General features: G+C 41.2%; 1 protein-coding gene across 3 annotated transcripts; it reads right to left on the bottom strand.

Moving 5' to 3' along the window:
- Window positions 1–1,618: 1,618 nt before the first annotated feature.
- On the bottom strand, window positions 1,619–25,336 carry cabp1b (calcium binding protein 1b). 3 transcript variants are annotated; one of them, XM_061801424.1, is made up of 7 exons: window positions 24,830–25,336; window positions 5,400–5,430; window positions 5,176–5,319; window positions 4,951–5,060; window positions 4,782–4,856; window positions 4,510–4,582; window positions 1,619–1,770 (listed from the first exon to the last, which is right to left on the bottom strand). In XM_061801424.1, the coding sequence occupies exons 1-7, from the start codon at window positions 25,334–25,336 to the stop codon at window positions 1,745–1,747; spliced, it is 966 nt and encodes a 321-aa protein (XP_061657408.1). In that variant the 3' UTR covers window positions 1,619–1,744. The 3 variants fall into 3 exon arrangements, with proteins under 3 accessions (XP_061657408.1, XP_061657409.1, XP_061657410.1); XM_061801425.1 differs by lacking the exon at window positions 24,830–25,336 and adding an exon at window positions 12,350–12,391; XM_061801426.1 differs by lacking the exon at window positions 24,830–25,336 and adding an exon at window positions 7,016–7,093.
- Window positions 25,337–27,298: the final 1,962 nt, after the last annotated feature.

Here is a 27,298-nt window from a genome sequence, read left to right as displayed (position 1 = left end):
CTTTGCTTTGGCCCTAGAAAATCGTATTTATAATTTGCAGCATTGAAATCCTTGGCAGCATCGCTCACCTGAGCAGATGCAAGAACAGGCTGCACTATTCAGGGCGAAGCAGCCACAGATTATAATGGCGCCTCCTCTATATTACTCAGTAGGAACAGTGTTCTTTTTATTTTTGCTTCTGTCCATAAAATAGTATTGATGTGACTTGTCGATGCTTTGTGGGATGTCAATGCCAGTTTTGAAGTGACTACAGTGACCTTTAAGGGTTTTATCAACAATTTTCACCATGTGTGTACTTTGAGGTAATAAATTTAATATAAATGCATTCATAAATGCAGAAAACACAACCAACAATAATGTATCATTTAAAACAATGTAATAAAAAACCAACTCTGTCAACTCCATTACGTGCCTTATGGAATTATTATCATCAAATGAAAAAAAAATGGATAATCATGTACAAGGATATTCAGAAGCAGTATGGAATGTTTAAAGTGACCCTCGGATGAGCTGTGCATACATCAAGTGGATATATAAAATGTCTACACATGCCCCAAGATAAATACTTTGCAAACTTTTGCCACCATTAGTTTGACCCACAACTTGTACAATTCAATTGATTTTTTTTTTTTAGACAAATTAGAAAGTAAAACTAAGATAAAGTGGTTGCACAAGGGTGCACACCCTCCTTGTAAGAGGCGTTCACATTAATAAGCATGTTAAATGTGAGCACACAACTGTCATCATCCCCCCCACCCATAAAAAAAAAATCATCTGTTCTCACAAGCTTTTCATGATCCCCCCCCCCCTGCTTTCCAGTAGTAGCCAGAAGTCATTGTACTAATACTGACTTATGTGGAACTCTTTATATTTCCCCTCCATTTTGACTAAATTCAGAGTTCCCAAGAAGTTCAGAAATTATTTCTCTCTCTTTTTTTTGTAGAGCAAAAACCTGGCATTTGAACAGGGGTGTGTAGACTTTTTATACACACTGTGAAACTTCCTTCATAAGACTTCATGATGATATGTTAATGCACATAGAAAAAAGATCAATTCCAAAATAATGACATCATTAAACCCACACAAGTGTCTTTGCTACATGGCATTTCATGAGAGAACAAACTTACCGCGAGGTTTGTTCAATGACACCGCAATGGGAAATATCTACAGTCTGGAGGAGAAATAACAATAAGCACACAAAAAAAAAAACACATTTCTTTGACAAGACCAAATAGTAATGTCCATATTGCCATATTGTATTAGTCCTTCAGGCTTGAACCATCCAATGTTTTTTCTGCAATTCCTCTCCTCTTTTCCACACCATAAATATCTCATAGTGCTTCTCATCAATTCCACTGGGGGTGTGGATGTATAACCTAAAAAAAACAAACAAACCCTGAGATAACCTCTGTGGTTTCTTCTTGCAGCTGAGGGAGTACCTATGCTCTCGTAGGGTCTCAGTGGATGACATCGTCTAAATCGCTACACGTTGATTGATATTGTCAGATTGGTTGACTCAACAAGCACATGAGCACCAACCATACCCAAGAAAATGTATTTATTGTTCATATCAAAAAGGTTTAGAGTCCAAACAAATAGGTTTGTGCTCAAAGAAAGAAGAGGAGAGTACACCCAACAGTGTTGACGGGCGGTATTCGTCAGCCATTGTGCTCCGGGTTGTGGTTTCAGATTGGACTTGATATGATTTTTCACTCTCAGAAAACGTCAGCCGTCCACTCTTGAGTCACCGAGACATCATCCGCACAAATTCTGCCAATTAAAGCCACAGCAACACAAGTCAGCACATGCGCAAGTCGGAAATGATTCTCGCAACATTTTGCACACAATGTCGCAGCGGCGGCTGGTCAATAGGTGGCGTTAGGGCCCTGCCCCACTATGCACGCAGCACACAGGGTGGTAAACAAGTATGTCATATACACAGTGAAGGAAATAAGTATTTGAACAGCCTGCTATATGGCAAGTTCTCCCACTTAGAAATCAAGGATGGGTCTGAAATTTTCATCTTAGGTGCATGTCCACTGTGAGAGAGATAATCTCAAAAGAAAAATGTAGAAATCACAATGTATGATATTTTAACTATTTATTTGTGTGATATACCTGCAAATAAGTATTTGAACACCTGCCTCTCAGCTACAATTCTGACCCTCAAAGACCTGTTAGTCCGCCTTTCGTCCAGCTCCACTCCATGTATTGTCCTGAATCAGATGCACCTGTGTGAGGTCATTAGCTGCATGGAGACACCTGTCCACCACATACAATTAGTAAGACTCAAACTTGTAACATGGCCAAGACCAAAGAGCTGTCCAAAGACACCAGAGACAGAATTGTTTCTCAGCGACAGCCCAGAAACCATCCCAAGAACACCATCACTACTGTGAAGCATGGGGGTGGTACCATCGCACTTTGGGAGTGTTTTTCTGCACATGGGACAGGACGACTGGACTGTATGAAGGAGAGGATGACCGCAGCCATGTATTGTGAGATTTTGGAGAACAACCTCTCCCTCAGTCAGAGCATTGAGATGGGTCGTGGCTGGGTCTTTCAACATGACAATGACCCGATGCACACAGCCGGGAAAACCAAGGAGTGGCTCCGTAAGAAGCATATCAAAGTTCTGGCATGGCATAGCCAGTCTCCAAACCTAAACCCAATAGAAAATCTTTGAAGGGAGTTGAAACTCTGTGTTTCTCAGTGACAGCCCAGAAACCTGTCTGATCTAGACATGATCTGTGTGGAGGAGTGGGCCAAAGTCCCTCTTGCAGTGTGTGAAAACCTGGTGAACAACTACAGGAAACGTTTGACCTCTGTAATTGCAAACAAAGGCTACTGTACCAAATATTAACATTGGTTTTCTCAGGTGTTCAAACACTTATTTGCAGCTGTATCACACAAATAAATCGTTAAAAAAAATAATACATTGTGATTTCTGGATTTTTCTTTCTAGATTATCTCTCTCACAGTGAAGATGCACCTACGATGAAAATTTCAGACCCTTCCATGAATTCCAAGTGTGAGAACTTGCAATATAGCACGGTGTTCAAATACTTATTTTCTTCACTGTAGCAACATAGCCTCTGATCAGAGACTTGTGCCTTCGTCTTGATCAGAGAAAAGTGATGCAAGGAGATTGCAGATGACCCACGATCTGAGGCTATTCCTGTACTCTGTGTTCTCTGTAACTGTAAACAAATGGCCTCCTATGATTTCCTCGAGGGCATTCAAGTGCACCAACATTGCAGCGCCGCTAATGAGAAGACCTTCCGCAAACTGCTCCGTCCACCGTCTCCTCTTCCATGCGTGGAACCAAAGGAGAAAAAGAAAACGCCTAGTATTGCTTATTCAGTCAATATACAAAATGCTAGCCAAAACAGGAGGATTTTCTTTGCAGTAGGATGTGTTTTACTGGGCCACAACGGCTGCTTTCGGGCGTCAAACTGACTAGAAAACTGACTAGAAAGCTTTTGTCATTATCGCTATTGAACTGCAATTTTACACATTTTGCAAAAATAGCGTCTAAGATTAGAATATATAGGGAAACATCGATTGTTGCCTGTGCTCAAGTCTTGCTTTTGGCAGTAAATATCACTATTAAAACACCATGTACAGTACACACCAGACCTTCACTGTAATATTTACTCATCAAAAAAACATAACGCAGTTTCTTTCTGATATTCTCATCCCTCACAGAAAATATGCATCCTCCTGTGTGAGTTTGTGTGTGTGGTGGGGGTGTGTAATCTTTGAGGTGACATAATCCCCGTGGAGATAATCTGACAGACGCACTGGTGCCCTTCATCCGCTCAGACAGTCTGTACTTAAGATGTGAGGTAAATCGGAAGGATGAGAGTGTACATACAGTATTTCTGTATATATATATATATATATATATATATATATATATATATATATATATATATATATACAGGACCATCTGAATAAATTAAAACATGGCGCAAAACTGATTTACTTCAGTAATTCAATGTATTAATCATATATATATATATATATATATATATATATATATATATATATATATATATATATATACATATATTCTGTCAATACAGAGTAAAATCCATCCATCCATTTTCTTCCCGATTTATCTTCACATGGGTCGCGGGGAGTGCTGGAGCCTATCCGAGCTGTCACCGGACAGCAGGCGGGGTACATCCTGAACTGGTTGCCAGCCAATCGCAGGGCACATCGACACAAACAGCCACACTCACAATCACACCTAGGGGGAATTTAGAGTGTCCAATTAATGTTGCATGTTTTTGGGATGTGGGAGAACATGCAAACTCCACAAAGGCAGGGCCGGGATTGAACCCAGGACCTCAGAACTGTGAGGCCAACACTTTACCAGCTGAGCCAACGTGCCGCCACAGAGTAAAATATTTCAGTCAAATTTTCAGGATAATTTTGATGATCACTCTTTATCTTACAGATTCACCATAAAAAAATATGTAAACAATCAAGATGATGACATACCTTCGAAATCCACATGTCCATCTCCGTTGAGGTCTATGTCGCGTAAAATGTCTTCCAGATCTCTGTGACCCACCTGATTTTAAAAAAAAAAATGAAAGGAAAGGAAAAAGGAGAGTAGAGGTGTGAAAACTCACACTCACAAATTTTGAATTACATCAAAAAACCTGAGCACTCCATGCCACTAACGCTACATTGCGGTTATCTGTTGCGCCACAATGCATCATACTCGGAGCTGTTCCTAATAATCTGGCAATCGTGGTTTTTCCCCGTACCTGTTGTCCTAAAAGCTTTTTCATTGCTTCTCTGAGTTCTGCTGTGCTGATCTGACCGTCGCCATTGGTGTCAAACTGAAAACGACAGTGTTATTTCACTTTTTTTTCCTTCTCTCCAACCAAGATTACACACAGAGAGAATATAAAGAAGACAGTGAAATGTCTTCACCTCCTTGAAAGCATCACGCAGCTCCTTCACGCCGATCATGTCTGCGGTCTCAGCTAGAAGTTTGGGCCCCATCAGCTCAACAAAGTCCTCAAAGTCAACATGTCCGCCCACTGTTAAGCACAGGAAGAAGTTAAATGTACCCAATGAAGCTTCCATTATAACTGTTGTTCTCTTCTCTAACCCCCCCACCCCAAAAAACCTGGCCAGCAGGATAGGAGCACTCACGATTCATGTTGATCTGCTGGCTAAGTTCGATCAGCTCCATCTCTGTGGGCATGTACCCCATCGTCCTCATGCAATTGCCCAAGTCTTTGCACCCGATGAAGCCGTCTTTGTCCTTGTCGAACTCCTTGAACGCCTCACGCAGCTCTGCAAGCGCCATCGGAGGGCAAATATTGCATGATAACAATCAAAGTAGGGGCTGTTTTATTTTAGTCGCTGTCGCTTACCATCCATTTCTTCCGGCCGCAGCTCTCGGTCCTGTAAGGAATCAAACGGGAGGGTTAGCCGTGAGCGCAGCAGCCCACTTCTGTTGTTAGTGTACAAATTGTGCCAGATCACAGAACCTCTCACTCAGCATGGAGGTGTGACAAATGTGAACATTTGCTTCTTCCGGATTGAGAGGAAGAGATTATGTATGAAATCGCCTGCTAAAAAGTACTGGAGACACAAACATGGAGGCTCATGGCATGAAACATTTTTTTGTTTAAACTCTAAACAACCCCCCTAACCCCCCAAAAAATGTCATAATAGAAATGAAAGGAATCCTGCTGGGTCACTATCGTGGAGAAAAGCCCACACTGTCTACAGTGGATGCCCTTGCTATCATGTTCAAGCCACAAGGTAAGCAGAGCTGCATTCGTATTTCAACAATTGCGACATGAAGTTTCTACATGAGAAAATCCATAGGATGTGCAACAATCACTGTGGTAGTCTACGGCCAGTGCATTTCTTGTTGAATCTCGATTCAAGATTTAGGTAGATGTGCATCATTTTTTTGGTGACTTATTATTGGACCCGACATGCCCTGAAGCGTGCCACCGCACACGTGTACCCTTGACACGTGTGGCCATGCGAGTGCGGCGAGGCAATTGCCATGTCCAAAAAGGAACACCATCGAGCAGCTCATCACCCATCGACCACTCGGTAGTCAGCGCAGTCACGCGCACCTCGCCTGACTCATGCGAATTGTTTAAGAGGGAAAAAAAAAAGTCAGACGCGTGACAGAGCGACAAAGACGAAGAATCGCCATGCGAGTGGGATTTCTTCCCTTTGCCACCATCATCATACAAATAATATTTGAGCACGTGCACACACACTAACACTACATTTTCAAAGGAAATCTAACTGCAAACAATTTTTTTACCATTTGACAGGAATGACATCACTCCAATAATAAAGCCACCAATATGGTGTCAGAAATATTAGTTTTCAATCTCCAAGCAGATAGATCATGTTAGTTTTTTATATCAACATGCCAGAGTTTTACTAAATTGCAGGAAATATATATACAATATAATAGAATACAGCACGGCGGAACAACGTTAGGGCGTTGGCCTCACAATTCTGAGGGTTAAAATCCCACCCCCACCTGTGTGTAGTTTGCATGTTCTCCCCGTGGCTGCGTGGGTTTTCTCCGGGCACCTCGGGTTCCTCCCACATCTCAAAAACATACAACATTAATTGGACCCTCTAAATTGCCCCAAGGTGTGATTGTGAGTGGGACTGTTGTCGGTCTCTATGTGCGATTGGCTGGCAACCAATTCTGGCTGTACCCTGCCTCCTGCCTGATGACAGATGGGGTTGGCTCCAGCACCCCTGCGACCCTCGTGAGGATAAGTGTCTCAGGAAATGGATAGATGGATGCAATGATATATAATATATTCCATTTTAGAGGTAGCTTCCTGAGACATGCTATGATTATGACTTCAAATAAACAAAATCTATATTTCCAAGTCACACTTCCGTACTTGCAGTATGCGATAATGCAATGGCGAGTACTTGACGGCGCGCTGGCAGTATCTCGACATGCATGCATGTGCTACTTTCTGGACTTACGTACAGCCTGCCGGCTCTCGGCGAAGCCCTTGCGTAGAAAGATGCACGCGGGCCCCAGTACGTTGTGCATGTTGGCGCCGTTCTGGGCCAGGGCCACTAGTGGCTCCAGATAGCCCCCCCCTGAGCCCCCCTCCTCGCAGGATTGCACCGCTTTGTAGTTCTTCTTCTGGTCCTGGAGCGGAATCGGCCCACAGTTAGGGTATTGAGGAGCAGGGTGGTGAATAAAGACGGGAAACTCAGTTTGAGGCGTCGACGTGGGGGAGGGATGAGGGGTTTGAGAGCACGTCTGTCAGTCGTTTATCAATCTGGAGTCTGTCATTATGGAACACGAATGTCAGGGAACGGAGGGAGAGGAGTTCTCATACTGTCTGATATAATTTTTAATTCCCATTTTCTCCTCCAAAAGCGACAAACAGCACAGAAAATGTGTCTATTCCAGCCTTTGCAAAACTTTGCAAGCCATGCACTTCCTTCAAAATCCCAACGGCACTGCATAGAAACTCCATTCAGTTCTCATCTCACTACTGCTGTCCCGTTTTGTCCTATTTTCTCCTCGTCATGCTTCTTGCTCACAAAGTGCAGCACTGCCTTTCAGGATAAAATCTAAAATACAACGAGATCTACTAAGTCTTTTGGGCACTTCAACTGTCTGAGACGTGTCATATAATTCCAGTTTTCCTTGACTCTGCTGGAGCCTCGCAGCCTTGGGACACCTCAACGTTAAAGTTCTGTGTGTTTTTCCCCAAAATATGAGTGAAAATAATTGTTAGATGCATTTGAGTTATGTTTTGTGAAAAATCAATTGCTGAAATGTTACATTGCAGAAGGCAGCCCATGGGACACAAAGGTAAGTTATTTATTTTTCTTTGCATCACTTATCACTAAGATCTTTGAAATGTACTTTGGGGAAGACGCACCTGCAGTCATTACTTTTTTAAGTATGGAACTCTTATCGATTAGCAAAACTTTGATAGGCTCAGCTTGTGGCGGCGACGTGTTCGTCATATGCTAAACAATGACGTTTAAAAATAAAATTCTTCAAAATCCTCCTCTAAAACAAAATTTGGTCTGATGTCATTTCTGGTACAAATGGCAACAGGGGGACTATATAAAACAATATCAAAAAAGCAAAACTGCTGAGACATTAAAAGGCCCACAGATCCAGCGTGCTGCACAATTAGCCTGCTAAACAGATCAACTTTAGGTTGACTTTCATCCTGTTTTTCTGCATTATTATTTAAAGTTACTATTCTTTAGGTTTGTGTCTGAAAATGTGACATAACACCTCTGGTGACATCCAAATCACTTGTGGTTATCACCATTCTGTCTTTCATAAAGGTACCGTCTCCCATTGTCAGTTACTAAATCGTGTCCGGACCAGTGAGAATGCTCCACTGCAATCACGCACTGTCCTCTTCCGGACACAGAATATGTGCCATATCTCTGTCAAGACTGTCAGTTGCTCCACATTTCAAGGGTATGAGAGGAGCCGCTTTGACTGGCGGACACTAAAGTCGTCTTTCAACACTCCCACAGCGGCGCACCCCTCCCAGCTCTTGGTCTACGCTCATCTCCGAAATTACATGCCCTGGTCTAAGCCACAGTTACAATGCACGCTGGACTTATGCCATTCACTACGTCACTAAATATCCCAATCTAGTCACAACTGGTGACATTCTGGCTTTGGGTGATCAAATTTAAATTTAAGGTAAACTTCAACCCCTAATATTTAACATTACCTTCAACACAGGACAGCAAACTGCTGATGAAAATGTAGATTTACACAAAAAATAAATCACAGATACATGCTCTGAAAAAAAAATATTTTTTTTGATTTTTTTTTTTAATTTATTTCGAACATGTCTGCTCACATGACGGAACAACGGGTTGGTTTCACTGACGTCACATTTTTTTGCTGAATTACCCAGACACCACTGTGCGCCGCCATTAAACCTCTCTACCTAACGCGTACCCACTGTTTTCCAGAGTTGCTAGTTGGCGCACTCTTAAAAGCCTCGCGATCTCGTACACAAGTCTGGCTGCGTAAGCGGGGACGTTGTCTGACGCTTCTGAAGAAAGACTTTGGATGTTCTGCGACTCTGGGCTTCACGGAGGCTAGCCTTTGTGGACGATTGCCCGACGCTGCTATCCCGCTGCCCCGTCTCAACCTCCATCGTGCTGATATGTCACCGAGCCAACAAGCTTAATCGATACTCTTTTCAGAAGGCCAACATTAAAGTTGAGATCCTTTTTTGTCAGTCACGAGAATTTTGTGAAATACTGGATTTGTTTATTCTTTTGTCTTTCTGCCATTGTCATCAAATTTTAAACAAATAACAAACATTTAGCTTTGCTTGTGGTGAACTAATATACATGTTTTACTTTTTGGAAAAAAAAACCTGAATAAATGGAGTGTGCCTCGATATTAAAAAAATGATATTCCACTGCCTTTGGTTTTCCGTGTTAGCTTTCAGGTTAGTGCTCCTCCTTCGTGATTTCTGTCACATAGAGTAAAAGATCAAGGGCACAATACTGCGCCTTTGTGATGCAGTTCCGAGTCCCATGATGTATGTATGCCAGGTAGCCTAATAGTCCATCTGGGCTTGATGTGCTGTCGGTCGCGTCTTCAATAAATGCAGTTAGAAACATAATCTCGTCCACTTTGCCTATGTATGAGTAATGGAACTCACGGGTCGAAAATGGCTGCCGATCGAGACAGCCCAACAGGTGGCGTCACATGAAAACAACCCATTAAGACTAGTATAGAACAGTATAAGAGAAGGGGCATGATCAGTGTCATCCTTGACGCAAAAGATGCACCTGAACCTCATTTTACCAGCAAGTCCAAAAGATGACTTTTATGTGCAGCCAGCCAATTATTTATAATCACCAATTAAGCTCATCAACCCAAAGGGCGAAGGAGGCTCTTGTGCAAAGTTGACCCAATTCAAGGAGGAGCAACAGGTTAATTAAATCCAGGCGATTCCTTGTTAACGGTAAACTGAAGCAAGCCATGGCAATTAAAAAAAAAAAAAAAGACTGAAAATAGAACGTGACATCGGCGATCACATCTTCAGATCGTGTGGCTGTCACAGCGAATTACCGAGAGAGCCCCGATCGCCGCGTGCATCTTTACACCAGTATACAATCTTTAAAGCGTATATACAGCAAACAAACGTGCTGCCCCCATACTCTGAATGACCTTCATACTCCCATCTGCCACCATGTCAGCCCGAATGCAGCCACTTTGTGCATTTCTGCAGTAGCCAAGCATAGGGGGGGCTCCATGCCCACTGGCTAATCTGAGCAAGTGATGCATGGCGCAGGGGATGTTTGCGGATACATCGTGCCAGAAAATTACTACCAAGCCACGCGCGGACAGTTACATAACATGCAAAATGGAAGGAGAAAAAAGTCAGGAGAAAAATGCTCAAGTCGAGCAAGAAGTTGCCTAGTATGTGTGTGCAGATGGCTTCTAATGTCCTTTTTTTTTGGGGGGGGGTACATGGACACAAAGTTGCAGCTGCTGCTGGTAGAGGTTCACCATCAGCCACTTAAAGGCTGTGCAATGAAGAAAGAGATGCTGCACTGCTTCTTAGCTTGTCGGTTCGCAGGTGATCATGTTCTTCATTTACTACAATATGGAAAACACTACAGCGCAACATCTAACTTCACAATTATTTAGTGAGTGCCATATTAATTTCCCACACTGGCCCATTCGCTAGCGCACTGAAAATGACATGGAAGGAATTGATGGCACGTATTATGCTGTGCAACTGGAAAAAAAATATTATTTTGAATTTCTGTGGCATAAAAAACTCAGAAATGTATTTATACGTTTCCACATTAACAGCTACAGAAACACCACAGTGGTTCCCGAACTTATTTGTATTGTGGATATTTAACTATTGACAGTTTCCCTTGGACGTTTGGTTTACCGATGGACAGCTTTGCTGAAATGCTGAATTCTAACAGTATGGGTCGCCAAAAACCACATATAATCACTTTAAAATGCTACCCGATTAAAACATTGGTTGCGTTCACAATGCAGGGTATGACCCCATTTTGGATTTGTTGTTAAATATAATCATTTTTTCTTCACATTCCAAAAAACAAATACGACTTCTACTGTGAAGTCACACGCATGCGCACAAAAGAGGACATCATGAATGTTTACGGAAGTAAATCTGACGTCACTCCCTGAAGTGTTTGTGGCAAGTTTAGGGAATTTTATGATTTCTCAGTCCATCATCCGCCATTGCTTGTCTGTTTTGCAATTTGATGCACTGCACCAGCATTGGCTACATTTCCAATCTATACCCAGATGCAATGGTCAGATTTTGAAAAAAAAAAAACAAAAAAAAAAAACAAAGAAAATATGAATTAATTGTACTTTTTACATTGGCATGAAAAATAACAAAATTGACCTACTGTGTGTCAACAGCCATTTTTACTCAAAAAATGTGTCCTCTGACCCACAACGTTAACAGGTTAGCTTGTTTTTACATGTATGTGACACTTTAAAAGGTTTAGATATTACTTTTGGAATACTTTCTTTGAAAAGTGTCTTTTGACCTGGAACTTTTTTTGAACCGTTTTGACCTGCAACCAAACAGGACAGTGAAGTTTAATTATTTAACTTGTGGCTCAATTTGACCCACAACAAATCACGAGGGCAAACAGGTTAACTTCTTTTTACACTTGAACGACTGTTGAAAATGTTTGAATGTGACCTTTATGTGATTCTGATTTTTCTTTTACGCGCGACATAACGGAAAGGTTTAAGCTATCCATTGCATTACATTTTATAACTTTCAAATGCATCAATTTGAGCGTCAAAATTATAGCAGGGACAATAATTTTACTTTTTTTTTTTGATGCTTTAAGACTGTATAACTCTTTTTGTTACTCAAAACGTTTTTTTCCAGAATTATTGTAATGCTTTTATAGAACAGATTATATGTGTAGAGGCAGCATTCTGGAATGGCTTGTGTTGGACTTTGGAGGTTCCACTTTACTGTCACACCACAAAGTTGCCTCCACTAAAGTTTCACTGGTGACATGATCCACTAGTTACCCTCATGTCGCATTGACCAAGTCTAAACAATCCATTTTTACTCTTGTGGATACAGCATGCATGCAAAACTGATGCTACAAGGTACAAACATCCCCACAAAAAAAAGTACATCCTACTGCTGTTTCCTTCGAAGCAATTACTCCAAGTCAGAAAGTACTACACGAAGAGCAGTCACATCAAGTCCAGTCAGGTCCGGTTAGCCGCCGAGGAGTTTTTGGGGAGAGCAAACATGCAAGGAACCGCAACCACAAGAGCAGAGCTTACCTTCTTGGTGAAAATTTTGAGCGACTTTACCGAGTTGCCCATTGCAGAGCCCCCAAACGCGGTGGTCTTGCCTTATGTTTTCCCCCTACGTGTGTGTGACGACGGCGTGTGCATGTGTGTCGGCGTGCGTCTCCTGGCATGCATTGGTATCTGGAGTGAGTGGAAAAAGGGAAGAAGGTTTTTCACTGGCTCATTGACTGACAGGGGAGGACATTTGGGGAGAAGTGGAAAGGGGTGATAGAGGAGGAGAGGGATGGGAGTTGGGGGGGCCCGTAAGTGAGACGGGGAAGAACGAACGACGGATGAACGAGGAGATGCGAGCGGCGGGAGTGGAAAAGATGGCTTAATCATTCCATCCTCTCTCCGACACTCTTTGCATCCCTCCCCTTCTTCTCTCTCACTGACTTTCTCTCTTCCCACCTCTCCGGCTCGCTTGCCCGCTCTTTCAAATCTATGCAAATTCCACAGAAGAGGCTCTTTCGGACAAGCATATTACCTTCCCCGGAGCAAGACGCCGCAGAGGCTAATCCGAAACGCACGGATACATACAAGCAGAAAGACACACACACACGTGAGGCCGGAGATCCAAAAATACAACACTCATACTTCTTTTCCCCACTATATTGCATCCGTCATCATTCCATCCATCATCCATCCATCCATTCATACACACACATCACAAAGCCATTTTAAGCTTGAAGGGGTTTGGCTTTTGACCAAAACGTGCACAAGGGACCACAGCTGCTCCAAATGCAAACACACGCAAACTAAAACAGTTTTTGTGGGGATTTGTTTTCATTTTTTTCCCCCTCCCAAGCAGCATACATTGACCTGAATCTTTCAACCTGGCTTTCTTGTACACACGTTTATTGGCTTTAATTTTTCCACCAAAACGAGCAAACGTGTCAAACACGTCACCGTTTGTCTCATTAATTATACTTCCAAAGGCGCTGTTGACCTGAAAATTTTGCCAGCTGTTGGGAGCAGCCCCAATAATCCACACATACAAAGAAGGTAGTATAAATAAAATCAGAAATTAAGTTGTGTGTAAGAAATTGAAACGAGAAAGTATTGAACGCATCAAGGAAGGGAGTTGCAAAAAGGCTTGAAAGGGCAAACCAACACCTAAAATCGATCAATAATCAAACAGCGATCCAAGCCCTTGTAAGTGCAAATGGATATCAGCTAGTTCAGTCCTGATTGATGGCCTACAACAAACAAGGTCTCAGTACTAAGGTGGGAATCATGAAACACCGAGCTGTCTCAAGATCATCGCAAAGTAATTGTTTTAAAACATTACAATGGCATTGGTTACAGGTGCATATCAAAGCTTCCGAATGTTCCAATGTAAGCACCGTTGGGGCCATAATACCCAAGTGAAAATCCACTCATACAACCATATATTTGCCTTGATTAGGTGGTCCTCGTAAGATTTCTGACAGAGGAGTGCAAAGAATAATCAGAAGAACTTTCCATGAGCCAAAGACCACCTGTGGAGAGCTTCAAAAAGACCTGAAATAGGCAGGTACTGTTCTCCTAAGGAAAACAGTGAGTAATGCACTCTGCCACCAGGGCCTGTATGCACGCTCATCACACAAGACGTAGCTGCTGGGGGCGGGTGGGGGGTTGGGTGTCAAAGCTCAACTATGCTGAACAACATTTGGACAAGCCAGTTAAATACTGGGAGAATATAGTCTGGTCGGATGAGAACAAAATTTAAATCTTTGGATGCCATAATACACAGCATGTTTGGAGGTGAAATGGCACTGGACATCACCCTAAAAACGCCATACTGACAGTGAAGTTTGGAGGTGGGAACATGATGGTATGGGGCTGCTTTTCAGCAAAAGGATGAATTGGAAAATGTAAAGAGACATTCTTTACAAAAGTTTGGTGCCATTTACGAGGATTATGAGAATGAAATGAGGGCGGACATTTTATCGGGTCAATTAGTTTAAAAAAATAAAAATAAATAAGCCTGCTGGAATGGGCTACCCAATCACCTTACTCCTTGAGAAATATGGTAATGTATTAAATACAGACCGATATAGGCAGTTGTTGTTTGTATTGAAGTACTTTTTTTCCCCCGGCCTTATGCAGCCATATTATTGGACAGTACAAATTGTCGTTTTGTGTGTGTTGGGTGGGAGGAGTCATACCCTAAAACGTAAATAAATATATAAGGCTGCGATTTGAACACTGTACCTCTTGACTGTGAGGCAGATGTGCAAACCGACCCCCCCCCCCCACACACACACACACACCACCCCTTGTGCTATAATGATGACTGCATTGAATGATGTCAAACTGCTTGATTTTTGCTGAGATTGCACTTCTGATGAAGCAGCAGCATGAATGCAATACTAAATATCTTCACGGTTAAAATACTTTGGATCAACTGAATACTAACTAACGACTGCTGCCCCAAGCTCAAGTCCAAAGTCAACATCGACTTAATGAGTTTTTCCAAATATTGCATTCTTCATCTTGAGTTCCAAGCAAAAATATGAACTACAAGTGTGAAATGGTGGTAGCATACCTCAAAAAGCGCAGCAGATATTGAACATTTGAGGTTTTGACATAAAACAAAGAGAATTACATGTGGTGTACTCAATCAAATACACAAAACCCAAGAAGGTCATCTAGCTTAATGCTAACTCGCAACGCAAAACTCCATGTACAGGCTACTGAAACTACCATTATTGTTGTTATTATAACCTTTAAGCAATCCATATGTGAACAAAAATAGTGCAGCACAACATGCAGACAGAAAATAACGAGACTTCTGCTCTGCGAAAAGTGACTTTTATAACCTCATTTTACACAGAGTCACTTAGTTGTTAAACTCGTGTAATTCACGATGGTGGCCAAGGTGATTAATGTATGCAGTCATAATGCACAAACTGTTTAATTTTTTTTCATAAAGCATATCTTATCACATATGAATTGACTTTTCTACTATTTTTAATGGCCACTAACACTTATTTGGACTTTGTGTGCTATTTTATACAATATCTCTCATTTGTGTGTGTGTGTTGCTCACTGGATGATTCATGCAGCCTCGCACCGCAGGCTCATTGTGAACTTCAGAACTCATTGGACGTCACACACACGAGCCGTCAGCTCACATCAAGTCACGCTGGAGTGTGTGTGTGTGTGTGTGTGATGGTGTGCGAATGTGTGTGTGTGTGTCTCCATTTCCATGACTTTTTTCCCCTCATTTCATGCCCTTGTCTAACTCTCATTTACATAACTCTGTATTAAAAGCTTTAAAAAGGATTTATTTGAATGTATTCTCAATCAGTCATGAGGTTTAATACAGATTCATGGTCCGATTTATAAGATACCATGTTAATTTAAAAAAAGCAAATTAAAATGTAGCTGCAGAAGACAGCATACAGTTGCATTTAATTAAAACATGAAAAATGCAATATATATAAAAAAAACAATCACATTGAAATTGAGTTTCATGCTCGGCTGAATGAGATTAAAAAGTAGAATTATTTAAATTACAAGTCAGCAATTAATTTTTAAAATGAAAAATGTTTACTTAAAATAAGAACAATTTGTTTAAATTTGAGTTTCATGCTATGCTAAGTTACAAAAAGAATCAAAATTAGTTTAGTGACATTCTTACTGAAAATTTTTTTTTTCTCAGTCTCGAAGGTGCAACATAAAGCAGGATATTAATGGAAAAAAAATTCACATTTAAATAGACAAAGGAGAATGAAAATAAGCATCAGTGAGTTAGCAAAAACACAACAACTAAAAACTTTTAATTGACTTTTTAGTATTTATGAGACTGATTGAAATTGAATTGAATTGATCAAAAAAATAATCTAAATTATAAAAACATTGAAAACAAAGGTGTAAATGAAATTTAATTCAAACAAATAACTTGGGTATTATGCTGCACACAAATGGAAAAAGTTGCCAACAGAAGTGACGTCAGCCTCAATTGTGGATGTTTTGAAATTGAGGCTCTTTTCCTCATGATTTTTAGAGTATTCCCATTTTTCAATGTTATTTCTTGCACTCTATGCTCTTTAAATTGTACTGTTATTTTCATCTTTTTTTATTTTTCCCCATTTTAAATATTTTATTTCTTTGTATTTAGATGCTTGTATCCATTTAAAGTACATTGAGTTTCTTTGTGTATGAAATGCGGTGCACAAATAAAATTGCTTTGCTTAGTTTGTTTTTGAAACAGATTGTTTTCCATCATTAAAACAAACCCAAAAAAATCTATGGCTTTTCTAAATGAAATACAATGTACCAATTTAGAAATAAATTAAAAGGAAATGGAAAAAAATCTGATTAGAAAACACTTACCCTGAGCTAAATTAGGTGATATTTAATTTACTATAGTTCCCTTTTTAATTACAAGATTTAAACAAAACATAGTGAAATACAATACATGAAACAGATACATAAATAAATGTTTTGAAAATGTGATTTGGAAATAAAATTAATTTGAAAACATAATACATTTCAACGCTTTGTAAATAAGGTGGAACTTTTTTTTTCCACGCCGAATTACAACTGAATACTTCAAATGCAGGCACGGGGAGAACATGCAAACTCCACACAGGCAGGGCCGGGACTGACCCCGGGACCTCAGAACTGTGAGGCCAAAGCTTTACCAGCAGATCCACCGTGCCGCCTTAATGGAATCTAATTTGATTAAAGGACAAAAGTAAAAAAAAAAATTAATATAAAATAAATATTTTTTTCTAGTTTTATACTCAACTAAACGAGGTGGGTGGCACGGTGGATCAGCTGGAAAGTGTTGGCCTCACAGTTCTGAGGTCCCGGGGTCAATCCCGGCCCCGCCTGTGTGGATGCAACATTCAACATTAATTGGACACTCTAAATTGCCCCAAGGTGTGATTGTGAGCGTGGGTGTTTTTCTCGTTCTGCCCTGCGATTGGCTGGCAATCAGTTCAGGGTGTACCCCGTTCCTGCCCGTTGACAGTTGGGAAAGGCTCCAGCACTCCCCGCGACCCTTGCGAGGATAAGCGGTGAAGAAAATGGATGGACGGATAAATGAGGTGGTATATATGACAAATCATATAAATGCTACATGGCCTTATTTTTGTTTTCCACTTTGCAAATGACTGAACTGATTTGTTTGGATGATATGTAGAGTAAAACAAATCAAGACACACAGACTTACAACCAGTGACCATGAGATGCTCATGTATGTTTGTGTGTGTTTGCCTCCAGGCATGACCGTTGCCTTGCTGCAGGTCTTCAAACCAAACCAAATCAAACCAACAATCTCACTGCTCTGACTTGACATCTCATGTACAGTACAAAATCTCATTCTCTTGCTTCCTCACTCGCATAAATATTTAGCATCATTTGTAAATCATGTGCACGCGGGCGCATCGGTTTCACAGCTTTAATCCTCATGTGGAGGGCGTGTGGGGGGGTCGGCTTTACGCCAAGCGAGGTTTCTTTTTTTCCGCGCCAAGCGTGGATACAAAAATATCCACGAGGCTCTAAAAATAGCATCTCACACTCTAGACATATGCTGCGCTCGCTGTGCTGATGCTCGCCTCTTACTCTGCTCACACGCAAAAACATGACACCATTCAACACATCCTATGCTAGTATATACGTACATACTGTTCTACCACAAAAAGAAAATACTGTACCTACAGTATAAATATCATGAAAACTGCACTGACACGGTAGGTGTAAGTGTTCATCAAAAAGGATCTTTTGTTCTTAAAAAGTACTGGAAGTATTTTTTGCAAGATACTGTATCTTCATGCAGTTTGAACATGGGGGGCTTAAATAATCCATCCATCCATCCATTATCTATCGCTTAGGCTTAAATAATGATTCAAATAAAATGTATCACATATAAAAGAAAAAAAGCATACATGGAAAATGTTTTAAAAATAAACCAATTTTGACACTGTATTTAAAAGTGAAAGACAACTGAACTGTACATGATCAGTAAAAAAATAAACTAAATAAAAAACTTAAACAGGTTGTTCATATAAAATAACGTTTTGTCATGTTTGACTATATTTGATGTTTTAAATCTTGTAAATAGTATTTTTATTTAATTGACAGAATTAATAGTTTTTCCTACCACTAAACGTGATGCTATTTTTTTCAAATTTTTAATTTCATTTTATGTTTGTTTTTATCTCACAATTTTTCATTTTATTTTCACTCTGACAATATGCACAGTTTGACTATTCACACATGCTTGAATATTGAAAAAGATAAACAATGGTACATAAAAAAATATTAATTTCGAATGTATTACATACAAAAGATGACTGAAAATTGTTCTTGAATAAATGCTTGAAATCATACTGTTCCCAAAATTTCAAGGGTAATAAAATATAATGGAATGAAAAGTTAAATACAACTGAACTGCACTTGAAAAGTAAAAAAAAAAAAAAAAAAAAAGTATATATGTTTTTATTGTATTGGATTTTAAATGTATGTATTTAGTTTATATAGGCTGCATAGAGTTGGAATGGTATAATATAATTATACTATACTATATATACTATATCTACATATTGATATAATGATTTTAAAAGTGAACTTAACTGAATTTCAGTTGAGCAGTTCTTTCGCATACTACTTTTGGTACTCGTAGCACATTTGTACAATCACTGGCACTAGAAGGAGTCATCAAGGTCAGAGTGACCGAGCGAGAGCAAACGTGGAGGATGGAGATTGATTTGTGCAAAAAAATAAAAATAAAAAAGCCCAACAGGTGACAGGCTGAATCAACATGGCTGACTGCAACACTGCAAGCGAGTGGAGAGATCCGATCATTTTCGTCACATTGTAGTCAGCGTTGTCAGGACGGCGCAAGCGAGTGAGTGCTGATATTTTTCACGAGGATCATCCGAACACTCCAAAGTCACCCATTTGTGTCTTTCTCTGTGGCATTCCTCGTGACTTCATCATAGGCCCTCGCACTCGCAGTGGATTCCTGCCTCCAAGTAACTGAACAGAGACGTTTGGACAAATGCATTGTGCGCCCTCTGCTGGTCACAACTGAAAACGTGTCACAGTCCATTTCTGTGACAACAGATATTTTTAAAATGTCATTATCCTACTTATTTTTCATAATTTCCTGTCATTGTTCACAAAATACTGTATACATTACATTACAATACATTTATTTTGACTAAATAATATATATACGCCTTTATTTATATTTACATCATACCTTTATTTTATTGTTTGTAGTTTCCTGAATTATGTTTACCAAAAAATGATTATTATTTTCATTTCGTCTTATATAATTACATTTTATTTTATTTTATGTGTGTAGAATTTTACATTTTCATTTAACTTTATACATTTGTCTTACATTACTATTATTTTCTTTTCTTTTTCAGCTTTGATAGATTTACTCTCACAAACCCACAAAAATACTGTTTATATTAATAGTGCTGATTAATTTTATGTTTGTAATGCATTACAAATTTATGTTGTGGTTTTTAGAATTTATGCTACCATTTACATGATGAACTGTGTTTAATTTTATTTGTTATTTGATTTCATTTATAATTTTATGTTATACATTCTTCGGTATTCATATGTTTTGGTCATGGTTTCATTCAAATAGATTTTCGCCCTTATTGCAAAAATCTATTACTACGGTAATGCTTTTATTAATATTGTTGTCATTCTTGTTATTTTTATCTATAAGGATCATGTTTACAGTGGCCCAGAAGAGCAAAACATTACAAAAATTACTAAACATAATGGCGAATTAAAAAAAAAGAATAGATAAAAATATGTATCGACGTTAAGCTACCGGAAGCGGTCGTCGATAAGACTAATTGCTGATTGGATGACCTTGTCTGGCTCCTCTCGATGCGGAGGAGCAGCGGCTGCATTTGAGCACAAGCTTATTTCTTCCAGGCAAAATATTGAAGAAAATAATTTTATTTTGATGCTATTTCATGATGATAATGAAATGATACCAATTATTAAGAAGAAAAAATGGATTCTTGACTCTGGTTAGAATTGTGTTTGTACAAAAATTTGAATGAGAGCCTCATGAAGGGTTCATTTTTTTTTCCTTTTCAGTGCAGAGAGCACAAAAAAAAAACTGCACCGCCTCCAGTCTTTCAAATTCAGGTCTTGATGTTCTATTTTTAGCTTCCTCCACTGGCTGCTCTGTTGGCCTCGTATGTATGCATGCAGATCTTCACGTTACGTAAGAAATTATTTGATGAAAAGAAAGTTTGCTGCGCCGCATCGCCTTGTCATGTCGACTCTGAGGGGCTCTGCGTATGCGCGTGCATCATGCAAGTTCTTTTCACTCATTTCCTGCTCGCCAGTAAAAGAATTTGGGTCAAACCGTGTCCGCTACAGTTTATGAATATCAATGAGAACCACTCTGGTGTGGATAAGCGGCTCAGAAAATGGATGGATGGATATACTGTATCTATTTTATTTCTTAATTTCTCACTTATTTTTTCATTTCATTTATTCTTGATGCATTTTCATGGTTTGACAAAAATAGACCATTGTCATTAGTTGTGTTTATTGAATTATTTTTTTACTGCATGGTTAAAATATTAAAATATAAAAACATATTACAGTATTATAGGCATATGTAATTAAATGTATTATTTTGAATATTTGTTTCATATACTTTTTTTCAGAATTTATAGATTTCTTGTTATAGTTGAACAAAAATATATTGTCATTATCAATTGTATTTATTTTTCATTTGTGCAACTGATTTAATTTCATGTTTTTTATTACCATCATTGTTTCACAAAAATATGTGATTACAGTCATTATTAGTTGATTTTATGTCATGTAATTCTACTGCATAGGATTTTTTTAAAACACCATTCACCATACGACCATTCATTTTGTCTGAGATTTTGATTTATGGTTTCAGAAAAAAAAACATACTCCTGTTTGAATTTTTGCTTGAACTGTATTTATTTTTTTGTGTAGAGCTGTATTTTCATATTATTTTTTCAACATTTACACAGTTCCTCTCATGGTTTTGCAAAATACATATAATGATCATTATTATACTGTATTGCATTATTATTGTTTTTAGTCCCCCCCCCCCCTATATTTAAGATCCTCAAAATATTATAATCTCATTGACTCCCATTAACTAGCCGGTGTCCCTAATAAAGTGTCCAGAGAGTGTTCACGGGCGTGCGTCTTTATCGCTCGAATTCTTTTCATTCTGGAGTGGTTTAAAGACGTAATAATAATAACGCTTGATTCCAAGCACAGAGCGAGACTAGAACATCTCCGCACTAACCTCTGAGATTGATTGAAGCGCCGGCCCGGATTGAGCGCAAGAGATGAGTTATTTCTGGAACACATTAGTGTGCATGGAGGTAATTGTCTCCTCTGCAGCTTTTTTTTTTTTCTAAATCATGTGAAGGGCGACGGTTTGTAAGAAAATGGGTAGATTTTGGAGAGAGAGGCCATCAAGGTGGGTTTAATTTGAAGGGTGTGTTTGGGGGTCAGTGCTCCAACTGATGAGAATAACGTTCACTTATTCAATAGTCTTAATATCCTTCCTAAGCTAAATGTACAATACTGTCATTTTACAATAAATAACTTAAGACAATCAAACTAATCCGTGACAGTTAATATTCTACCTAAAAAAAAAATGATTCATTTAGTGTATCCTGAAAGTTTTTATTTCATATAAAGCATTTTTGAATGCTAGAACAACATTAGCAGCGTTAGCCAAAGTGTTGCTTGCTCGCTATCTTAGCTAGCATAAATTTAGTTTAACATTATCGTTAACATCTTGTGTTCCACCAGAAGTATTAGCAGCTAGCAGATGTCAACAAGTTCACAGTTTTGCTTTATTGAAAGCAAATAGTTGTCATACTAGGATGCTAAAGTTTTCCTACTTATGTGCGGAAGTGCCACACAGTCGTGGAAAACATAAGAGGAAAAAAAATACACCGTTTTATATCTAATGAGCTGAAGTGTTTCAGGACAAGTGAAAACGTGTATACTAGTGCATGAACCTAAACTTGGATATCAAGGATATGGAATAAATGATCATAAAGGGGGGGGGGGGGTTCCCAGCTCGCCAAGTGGAATGCAGCTAAGGTAGTCAATGAGGCAAAAACTCGGTTGAGGGAGGAGTTCAGTGAAGCCATGGAGGCGGGCTCTCCTACTGTATCTCTGGGGTTGAGGTCACTGATGTAGTTAAAAAGCTCCTCAGGTGGATGAGATCCTCCCGGAGTTCCTAAAGGCTGTGATGTTTTGGGGCTGTCCTGGTTGACACATCTCAGTGACATCACATAGACATTGGGGACAGTGCATCTAGATAAGCAGACCATGGTGGTGGTCCCACTTGTTAAGAAGGGCGACTGAAGGGTGTGTTCCAACTCCAGGATGATCACACTCTTTAGCCCCCTAGAAAGGTCTATTCAGGGGTGATTCAGGAGGAGCAGTGCGGTTTTGGTCCCGACCGTAGAACAGTGGACGAGCTCTTCACCTTGAGCAAGTCCATGTGGAAGACTTCAAGTATCTTGGGGCCTTCTTCACGAGTGAGGGAAGAATGAAATAAGAGATCGACAGGCGGATCGGTAGAGCGTCTGCAGTGATGCGGACTTGGTACCGGTCTGTCATAGTGAAAGGGAACTGATCTGAAAGCCACAGCTCTTAAATGTACCAGCTACGTTCCGACCCTCACCTATGGTCACGAGCGGTGGGTCGTGGCTGAAAGAACAAGATCCTGGATACATGTGGCTGAGATGAGTTTCCTTTGCAGGGTGTCCGGGTTCTACCTTAGAGAGAAGGGGAGAAGCTCCCTCGTCTAGAAGGAGCTCAGAGTAGAACCGCTGCTCCTCCACATCGAGAGAGGAGCCAGATAATGTGGCGCCGGCATCTTATCAGGATGCCTACTTCGCCATCCCTTGCCAAAAGTCAGCTGGGACGAGAGAATAGCTGGATGAATATTTGATCATTGTCGTCTGCATTTTCAAATATTATAAGATCTGATTAGTTTGTGAAGGTGTACCTAATGTTGTGGCCTTGCACGGACACGTGCACACGGAAAGTTGATCCCTCGATGGAACTTGGGTGACCACACACACATATACACACAATAAACGCAGCTACATTCCAGTCAATGTTTGTATGAGATGGACTTCTGGACCGGAAACATAAAACTACCAAATGAAAAATACTGAGCATGGAAACATCAAATGTTGTAAGCATCACATAGCGAGGAGGCCCGTTGTTAAAACTTGCATGTAGTCGTGCTTCCCCACTCCCAGCTGTTTAGGAAGGTGTCTCTTTAAATGTTCCTCCCTTGCTAATTTCCTCACATATACCAGTGCAAGTTTCTACTGTAAACCCCCCACCCCCCAATCCACCCCACCCTCACCTCGCTGTTATTTTATGACCTGTCCGCTTTACACCATCTAGGTGGACTTAAAACTGGACAAAAAGGATGAGGAGCAGCGGGATGCCACGTTTTTTTTTTTTTTTTTTGGGTGGTTCTTACTTCCAGTTGCTTAGCTGAATTTTGTGACATTTTTACAAGAATATCCAAATTTCTGATTAGCGGTAAACAGAGTCCATGAAGGGAGGCCGGCTGCACACTGAGTGTAGCGCCTGAATGCAAAGAAAATTCTGGGGCTAGTTTTTATTATCGCCCCAGCAGTTTTGCTGCTATAAAAAATTGAAATCGCCACTGAGCGACGTCCCAAAGTCGCAGGTACAGCTGATTAAAAATGCACGAGCTTTCAGCAAGCCAGATACAACACAATGAAGTCTGTTTTCCAACTAAGTTCATAATTTCCTTTCTACCGATGGCTAGAAAGCTAGAAATCAAAGCGTGGAGAGTCTCCAGCCTGGATTGGTCAGCGGTCAATCGCAGAACAGATGCGCAATTTAACAGTATTTCATCAGCCTAAGAAGCATTCTTATTGAATGAGTAAGGAAGCCGGAGTATATGAAGGAGAAGAAAAAACCCATAGGAAGACCAAAGCTGTCCTCTGGGCCCTGGGACAGTGATCCCCATGTCCCCCACCATGTTCGAACCCCCCCCCCCCCCCCCTCCACCTTAGATTGCTTACCAGCCAGTGGCGCAGCACACATAAACAAATCATTCCCACTCACAGGCAAATTTAGTCCAGTATTTTAGTTGGCCTAACACACCAGAAAGTGAAACGAGTGATCCGGACAAAACTGAGATTCGAACCGAGAACATTCTTAACGTGAGGCAGACAAACTATCCACGACTGCGTGACGTCGCCTTCACCCAAAACAAATAATTACTCATACAGAGTTCTCCATGCACCTCGCATGCACGTCTTTGGAAAGCTGGAGGACCTAGAATTAAGCCCAGACCCAGTGGACGACCCAACCACTAGGGCACTGTGCTGCCCCTGTGCAACTATCATTGTTTGTTATTGATTAAGCTGGTTTATTTTATTTTTTTGAAATGGTGTTCCATGTTCATGGTGAGCGCAAGCTTACTTGTCCAAAGACGGACTTGACAATGGGGTGCAGGCTTGCATCATAGTCCGAAACGGTGCTGAGCCTCTTGGACCTGCGGCCGGAGGCTGGCCGGTTCTGAACCGGGGCGCTCCCGGCGGCGGCGGCGTCCGAGCTCAGACTGGAGGCTGAGCCGCTCGCCAGCTTCCTGCTGGTCTGGAAGAAGGAGTCGGCGTCGTCCCTCTCCTCCTTGGGCCCACCCTGCGACCCCTTGGCGTGACCGGCGGACTGTTTGACCCTTGCGGACTTGGAGCGCGTGTTGCGTTTGGCGTCCTCCGCGCCGTTCTCTGCGTGGCCGGGCCGGCACAGAGGTCTCCTCGCGCTCGCCTCCTCCGCCCGACCGGCGTCCGCTCCTTTTTGGCCGCGCTGGTTCCGGTGCCCGCCTCGGTCGCCGTGTGGCCCGTGGTCGGACTGCGTGGATCTGCGCTGCAGCACGGCGGACCTCAGCAGGGACGTCGCGGATTCGCTTTTCGGCAAAGTGGAGCTCATTGTCCCTCCCTTCCCGCTTCTTGTGGATGAGGCAGCAGGTGCGTGGGGTGCATCAGCCGGCTCCCGGATCCACGTCCACGGGGGAGGTGCTGGCGGGGATTTGATGGAGGTCTGCGGCAGCTGCCACCTGCCGGGACATTTGCGAGGGAACTGTTCCCCTGCAAGTTGGACTGCGCGCACACGCACAGAAGTCCACGCTGCGAGTTCACCAAAAGAGACCCACGTCACCGCCGATTGTCATGCGCGTAATTTGCCACGAGAGTGAAAAGGAGAAGAATCCACTGCGGCTCTTAGTGCAAGTGGAGGGGATGCTATCAGGGTTCATGTTGTTCGGTGGATCATAATTTGACGATTTCAACACTTTCCACTCGTGTAATATCATACACACACCGAATGGCCACACCATTAGGGACGACTAATCTGCCTTTCCCCTTTATATCCAATCAAAATGAGCTTTCTATGTGATGCAATCCACCGAACAACAACATCTTAGATTAATGCTTGAAAAATTAAAAAAAAAAACTTTTGTGAAGGTCGAATGCGCTCCACAGATTATGCAGGCGTTCCTAAAATATAAAAAATATACTTTTACCCATTCCATTTCACATATGTATGTATATCCATCCATCCATCCATCCATCTTCTGAGACGCTTATGCTCACAAGGGTCACGGGAGTCCCGAAGCCAATCCCAGCCACTTCTCTGGGCGGTGGCACCTGTCACCGCTCACGGCTGTTTCACATTGGGGCTATAATTGTTCAAAGTTGGAGTTTTTGTCACTGGCATTTGCCAGTTCATTGTGCCCTGAGTTAGTGAGTTGCATTCACTGACAGTAGGAATCTCCACCACTGAAAATAGTGTAGCGTTGAGCTACCCTCGTCACAGTGTTTCTGTGCCACCTCCTGTCTTAGGTTATGTTTCATAGTCAAGTCCTAGTTCATAGTTTGTCTCCTCGTCATCAGACCCCGCTTCACGTTTTTGGATCCTGCCTTTGCTTAGCGTTTCTGTACCTCTGCCTTCTCGGACTGCTAACACCATGTATTGACCTCAGCTTTGAATAAAAACTATGCCGAACATCATGTCCTCGTCTTGAAGTCCTGCATTGGGTCCAGCCCCGCACCGGAGGTCATGACACACAAGGCCATTTTTTATTTTTAGCAATAAAATGTCACTCATGCTAACCTTGTTCTCAGCTGAACCTACACTGCTGATTGCCCCACCCCACCTCACATTTAATTCAACCTTGGTGGCTGACTGAGTAATTATTTTTAGCTGGTTTACATTCATTGCAAAAAGTGTATTGTTTGCTCCGAGAACAAAACAGACTTTTGGTGCAGGCTCCATTTGCACAATATTCACGCAGGATGACGTTAAGTGTGAGCGTGCTTTTACGCCACATAATACGGGCGCATTTGCCAGGGAGAATCGCATGAGAACGTGAGCGAAGCCGCGTTTACACCCAGGGTCATGGAAGTCCCGCAGCAGATGGGCGAAAAAAAAAAAAGAGGAAAAAAAAAAGCAAGATCATCTATGTACTGTATGTTCATGTGTGTTTCTGCGTGGCCAATTAAGACTCGAGCTTGATCGCGGCAAACTGTGAAATGAGGACATTTTGCCCAGCGCACCCCTGGGGAACGCGAGCGTGTTGTGACATCTGCGCCTCCTGCGCTGCAGGGAGAGCGCGACCATCCCTGCTGCATCACTCAAGCATTTGCCTATTTTGACTCATATGCTCACTTGACATCCTTACTGCACTTAAAGGGCCCCATTCTGGAAAACTCACTTTTAAATGCCTTGTATAGTTTGGTAATTTGATTGATGGATTGAATTCCTACCTGGCTCATAAGTCACTTTGCTTGCACATTAAAAAAAATAATAATCAATGAAAATGAAATTAAATGCTCTGAGCCCGTTCCAGTCCCACCGGACTGCAATTGGGTGGCAAAAAGTTCACGGTGTACC

The sequence above is a fragment of the Syngnathoides biaculeatus genome, chromosome 17 (assembly GCF_019802595.1).
Source record: "Syngnathoides biaculeatus isolate LvHL_M chromosome 17, ASM1980259v1, whole genome shotgun sequence".
NCBI lineage: Eukaryota > Metazoa > Chordata > Actinopteri > Syngnathiformes > Syngnathidae > Syngnathoides > Syngnathoides biaculeatus.
This window is presented reverse-complemented; position numbering and strand designations above follow the sequence as displayed.

Excerpts from the sequence above, each read along its gene's own strand:
- cabp1b (XM_061801424.1), bottom strand. The coding sequence starts at position 25,336 with ATGAGCTCCACTTTGCCGAAAAGCGAATCCGCGACGTCCCTGCTGAGG. Across the intron at positions 5,061-5,175 it reads CCAGCAGATCAACATGAATC|TGGGCGGACATGTTGACTTT; the intron begins GTGAGTGCTCCT and ends TGTGCTTAACAG. Across the intron at positions 4,857-4,950 it reads TGCGTGATGCTTTCAAGGAG|TTTGACACCAATGGCGACGG; the intron begins GTGAAGACATTT and ends TGTCGTTTTCAG.